Source organism: Elephantulus edwardii, unplaced genomic scaffold (assembly GCF_000299155.1).
Source record: "Elephantulus edwardii isolate Elephantulus edwardi_28Jun2011 unplaced genomic scaffold, EleEdw1.0 scaffold00115, whole genome shotgun sequence".
NCBI classification, from domain to species: domain Eukaryota; kingdom Metazoa; phylum Chordata; class Mammalia; order Macroscelidea; family Macroscelididae; genus Elephantulus; species Elephantulus edwardii.
Window position 1 is genome coordinate 893,564 of NW_006399865.1, and position 6,354 is coordinate 899,917.

The 6,354-nt window shown below is 42.9% G+C and overlaps 1 protein-coding gene across 1 annotated transcript in view; it reads right to left on the bottom strand.

Moving 5' to 3' along the window:
- KAL1 (Kallmann syndrome 1 sequence) overlaps positions 1 to 6,354 on the bottom strand; it is a 129,838-nt gene that overhangs the window by 21,696 nt on the left and 101,788 nt on the right. Inside the window, exon 6 of the mRNA XM_006892353.1 lies at positions 5,371 to 5,500. Coding sequence (XP_006892415.1) covers positions 5,371 to 5,500 — 130 coding nt within the window. The remainder of the gene's footprint in view (positions 1 to 5,370; positions 5,501 to 6,354) is intronic.

Below are 6,354 nucleotides of genomic sequence, written 5' to 3' on the forward strand. Positions count from 1 at the left end.
CAATCTTCAGAGTTTCTTCTGACATCCATTTTGGTCTTTTCTTCCTCTTCTGTCTTTGTAATGACCGTTTGCACTCTTCCTGGATGATACATTTGACATCCTCCCGCAACTCATCTGGTCTTCGCTCATTAGTGTTCAAGGCCTCAAATCTGTTCCTGAGATGATTCTGATATTCAGGTGGGATGAAATCAAAGTCATATTTTGGCTCTTGTGAATTTGGTTTAGTTTTCCTCAGCTTCAGCTTAAACTTGCATATAAGTAGTTGGTGGTCTGTTCCACAATCAGCTCCTGGCCTAGTTTTCACAGCTGAATACAGGTGTACAAATCTCCGTTTCTGCCTCAGTTCTCTTTTTCTCGGGGTATATTCCAAGTAGCGGAATACCTAAGTCATATGGAATTTATGTTCAACTTTTTGAGGAAGTGCCAAATTGCCTTCCAGAATGGTTGTACCATTTTACAATCCCACCAACAGTAAGAGTTCCTATCTTGCCACTCCTCTCCAACAATTATTATTTGCTGTCCTGTTAAACTTTGCCACTGCTATTGCAGTAAGATGGTATCTTATTGTGATTTTTATTTTAATCTCTCTTATTTCCAGTGATTTTGATAACACCTTCATGTGTCTTTTGGCCACCCAAATGTCTTCCTCTGTGCAAAGTCTTTCCATGTCTTTTGCCCACTTTGTAGTTGGGTTATTGGTCTTTTTCTAATGGAGGCCCTGTTTTATATTTAAGTTTACTCCCAAGTATCTCAGCTTGTGGTTGGCTATTGTAAATGGATTGCAATCCTAGTTTCCTTCTCTCTTTTCTCTTCTTACTGTAGAGGAATCCCACTGACTTTTGTGTATTGATCTTGTTATCCTGCCCCTCTACTAAATTGGTCTACCCGGTTTTTGGTTGAGGCCTTGGGGTTTTCTGTGTACACTATCATATCTGTATGCCTATTATTGTATTGCCTGAGCAAGGACCTCCAATACATATTAAAGAGGAGTGGTGACAGTGGGTGTGCTTGTATGGTCCCTGAACGAGCGCGAGCGTGTAAGAATAAATGGCTGCCTCTGTATGCCTCCGAACTATTGACCTCACTTGTTAACACTGCTTCCTACCTACCTAGCCTGCTCTTCTCCAAGTTCGTTTTCTCTTTGCTTAGAACTTGCATTTGGTTGTTAGCTTCAGGTGGAAAGAGTTAAGTCTGAGGCTTTAACAGAATACCAGGGTTGGAGATGTCTTAGGAAAAAGGCCTGAAAATCTGATACAAAACCTCCTCCTCCCAGTCACTTAAACTCTGTAGGACACAATTTTGCCTGGTCACACATGGAGTGGTCATGAGTGGTTCTGGAGTATAATAACTAGTATAAAACATATATGGTGTAATTTGTTCTGTCTTAACTGTGAATGCCTAGAGCATTCTGAACACTTACATTAAAATGTATTTTATCCCCCAAATTGGTCAGTATATAAGAGGCAGGAGAATACATTGTCCTGTTGTTATGTGTCATCGAGTCACCTGCGACTCATAGTGACCCTATGTACACAGCCCTAACCCTGCTCTATCCTGTGTCAATCTCACTGTCTGGCACACCCACTCTGATTACCCCAGTCACTGAATCAATCCATCTCATCCATGGCCTTCCTCTCTCGCGCTGTCCCTCCACCCTTCCAAACATGATGTCCCTCTCCAAGGGCTGGTCCGTCCTTGCAACATTCCCAAAGTATGTCTGATAAAACTTCAGAATCCTTGCCTCCAAGGAGCAGCCTGATTTCACCCTCTGCAGGAGAGACCAGTTTGTTTTCTTAGGAGTCCACAGTATGTTTAAGACTCTTCTCCAGCACCACAACTCAAAGGCATCAATTATTCTATCATCCCTCATCATTGTCCAGCTCTTTGCTGCATAGCAGGTAATTGCGAAGACCGTGGCCTGGATCAGGTGCACCTTAGTTTCCAGACTGATATCATTGCTCTTCAGTACTCTGGAATATCCCTGACAGCAGATTTTCCCAATGCAATTCGTCATTTGATTTCTTAGCTGCTGGTACTAAAAGTGTTGATTGTTGAGCCAAGCAAACTAAAGCTGTTAACAAGCACACTGTCTTCACCATCTATCATGATGCAGCTAATCAGCCCAGTGGTGAGAATCTTTATTTTCTTGATGTTGAGCTTCAATCCATATTGAAGGCTGCAATCCTTGACCCTCAGGGGCCACCTGCTTAACTTCTAGGAGTGTGGGCAGAGTTACCTGTGTTGGGAAAGGCCACAGTGGAGTCTCCCACAGTTGCCCTGAGATTATGTGGTGAATTATGTTGATTGATTTTCTTATGTTGAACCATCCTTGCATACCTGTTATGAATCCTACTTGGTCATAATTCTTTCTTATGTAGTTTTGGATTATATTGGCTAGGATTTTGTTAAGGATTTTTGCACCTATATTCCTGAGAGATACTGGTGTGTAGTTTCCTTTCTTGGGAATATTGCTGCCTGGTTTTATTATTAGGGTTATGCTTGCTTCATAGAGTCACTCTGGGAGTGTCTGTTCTTTTTCTATTACTTGAAATACTTGAAGGATGCTCCTTTGCTTAACCCACATCAGCAAGCACTCGAGTAGATCCAGCTCAGAGAGTCCCATGAATGTCAAAGTAGAGCCATGTTCCCCAGGGTTTGCAGTGGCTGATTTCTCAGGATTAGACCACCAGGTCTTTGTTCTGAAGTGCTGCTGGTGGGCTCAGTTAGCAGCTGAAACTAGGTTTCTCAGCCCGTACACTTTCTAACTATGCTACAATCTGGTTAGCTCCCTCTTGCCTCCAGGCCTCAGCAGCTCCCATTCTGGGCTCTTCCTTCAGGTGACTGTAAGATGGGCTCCTTCACCTCAGTCAGACAAATAGCTCCTTTAAAGACACATTTGTATTGGTCACTCTCCCTAACCCTGTAGTCCTCAAGCCTCATTTCCTGTCCCTCATTCTGTATTTTCCTCCTTGTTAGTTAGCACTGACTACGCTATATACCAGAGTGTCCTACACGTGAGGTAGGTTGTTGTTAGGTGCACAGGGGACCAGGGGGCTATCTCCCACAGAGCTAGTCTGTGAGGTGGACTGTGGACATTTTGCTCACTAGCCGAGTGCTTAACCACTGCACAACCACGGCTCCTATACTCTTTATTTAGTCATCTCTTTTACTATTCTCTCCTACCTTCAGTTAGAGTACGCATATATGTTTGTAAATGCACGTTTCCGTATGTGTATTGTCACACTTATGTATACCACAACAGCAGATACCACTGTTCTTCACTTGTCTAACACAGAGCAGTAGCTTCACAAATATGTGTTAAATACAAGAAGGACCAAATGCCTTTGTCAACTGCCATTTGGGATTGGGTCCAATTCTAGATGGTGATGGTGCTCAGTGGTAACTGGAAAGGGTTGGGATGGCCTGACCCTGTGGCTTTCCTGGAAATGGTGACACTTGGGCAGCACACACCCTCGGCACAGCCCTGGTAATCATTCGACAAGACTCTGCCCAGAGATCTACCATTGACTGAGCAAAAGCAGGGCTCTTCACGGCCACAGCGCCACCTCCACACGACAAGACGTGGATGCACCACCTTTCTTGCAGATACTCGGTGTCTTCCTCAAGAGGCCACTTCTGTCTGATGGCAGACTTACTCTGGGATTACCAGACCAGAATATGAGAGCAACTGAGGAGATGATAACACCTTCTGACCACCAGATGTCTGCACTGCATTTGAACCATGAAACTCCAGGTGAAGAGTCTAAAGCCTTTTCCTGATCCGTGCCTCCTCCCTCACTATCAATTATTTAACATCACTCGTATTCTTAATACACGTCAGACCAGTTGGAGGCACAATAAGATGACAGGTCTGATGGCTTCATCAGTAATTTCATTTTAAAGCTTGCTTATTGAATACATTTGACTCCCCTGGGAAGCAAAATGGCACCCTTTCTGTTTTGTTTGAAAATTCTTTTTAAAAGAAAAAGCTTCCACAGCTCAATAATAAAATCCAAACATTATTTTGATTGCACACTTTATACTGGAGCCATATGATTGTGTGAATGTAGCAACAATATTAGAAAGAGGAATGGACAGATGAGCTGAGACATGTAAACATTCCCACTCATAAAACAGAAATTGAAATTTTTAACATTGAGTAAAACATTCCTACAGCCAAAGACAAATGATTAATGACATGTCCTGCATTAGGATCACTGTCCATTTTGTTTACAATACATTGTTCCCTGAAAGGAGATAGGTCCTGATTAGTAAGAGAACAACCTGATTAATCTCTATCTACAAGATGAGATCTGATGATAAACTGTGCTGAAGACAGAATGAATTTAGAAAGCCTTCGGACACATTTGGAAAAAGAAATATAAAGATAATTTTTATACCTGGTCAAATTACACCCTTCAGCTGTCACAGACTGAGCTAACCACCAATGCAATATAGAAGTCAGTGTGTCCCACAGAGATTTTGAAATAACAATGAGGTAGAAACATAACTAAATTATAGAAATGAATATGACTCGAGAGGTTCCAATTCTATATGTTCTGTAGCAAAACTAAACACTTTTGTCACTCTAGATTTAATGAGCACTATTTTTGGTATAGTCATGCTGCACCCACCTAACTTTTTTGATGTTTCCTGTATCATTTTTTTAACTCATATTTTAAAATCATATTTGCTAAAGTGGAAGCCAATGAAAATATAGAAACCTTTTTTTTTATTTTTGAAAATATAGAAACCTTTAATGACAAAGCCTCAACACTTAACAGGCTCAACAAAAGACTCAAGTATGCCAAAGACCAGGACCGTGTCACAGGACTAGGCAATGTCATATGCAAAAGATTTACAGCAGCTGGTGCCAACTTGACCGCAGCCAACAACAAATTTAACAACTGTGTTGAGAGATGGTCTCAAGTAACTAAAACTAAAGCCTTCTCTCCTAACATTAAGTGGTGCTTGAAGCACAGTATCTTGAGGAGAGATTCAACAGACGCTTGATAATGGGATAATCTACATCAAAGTTTAAGAAAATCCATTTAACCACCTTCTGAGGTGTCTTGAATACAAAAATCCCTCGGATCTCTGATAGCATAAATTTACACAGTAACTTGAAACCTGTGACTTCAGCACAGTTGGATGACAGGAACAGCGAAGCCACCTGTGGGGTAACCACAAACAAGGTCCCATGTTAGACATGTCACAAAGCCAGGAGCAAAGCTGACCTCTGCAGGGCCCACGTGTCCCTGGGGTGGGAAGGGCACTGACCTGTGGCAGGCCAGACGTGTCTGTGAGCCCGGAGGGCCACTAACCACTAGGGAAGCAGAAGCGCTTCTCAGGCCTGGGAAGGAGACTGACCTCTGGAGGAGCGGAAGTGTTTGCTGGGGGCAGTGAAGCCGCGAGTCCCATGGACATTGACAGCAGCCACTCGGAACTGGTACCACCTACTGGGTCTGATGTCGGCCAGTTGGACCCGCTCATCTGTGGTCTGTGGGAAAATGGCAAAGGGCAACCTTTTATTCACATATTCCCATCAGGTCTGTGTAAAAACAGGTGTTAAGCCTGCCCAACCCAACTCAGCCATGACCACCACCTGGGCCTCTGGAGAAGTATGTCCATGAATACCAGGCACTAGCGGCGTTCAGGAAGGCAAGGCAAGCTAGGATAATTCCAAACACCTCACTTAGTTCTTAGACACTTCAACATCTCTGGAGGTCAAAATCTTGGCATATAATTGGGTTCTTTGGAATTTCAAGCACATGGAAAAATTCAGCCAAGTATATGCCATGTGGTGACTAAATACAGCACTTAAGGAATTGAATAAAGACTACATAAAGAAGCCAACCAGTTGCTCTAGAGTCAACTGAGGTTCATGGCGGCCTTGTAGTATTGGCGTTGAACTGTGCTCCTCCATTTCAATGGCTAATGTCTCCGAGGTAGATCCCCAGGGCCCTTCTTTTTTTTTTTTTAATTTCTTTATTTTTCATTTCAATGAACATCTACAGAGATTTTGGAATTCCATTCATTCATTGTTGCACCCTTCTCCCCGCTCCCCCACCCCCCGTTTGCTCCTCTCCTTCAAATGCAAAAGAAAAACTCCCTCATTGGTACGCAATCCCCGAACCCCCAAATATAATCCACTCTGCAACCCTCATTCCGTACTCTTAGAATAAACATAATGCCCTAAAATATTCTCTCCCCCAAAGACTTCAATGCCGTAATCATATTTCATCCAGTTTTTCTCAGCCTTACCTCCATCCCGATGTCAGCCTCATTCTACAACAGTGGCACCATATAGCATTTGTCCCTTTGTGACTGAGATACCTCACTCAGCATAATGTC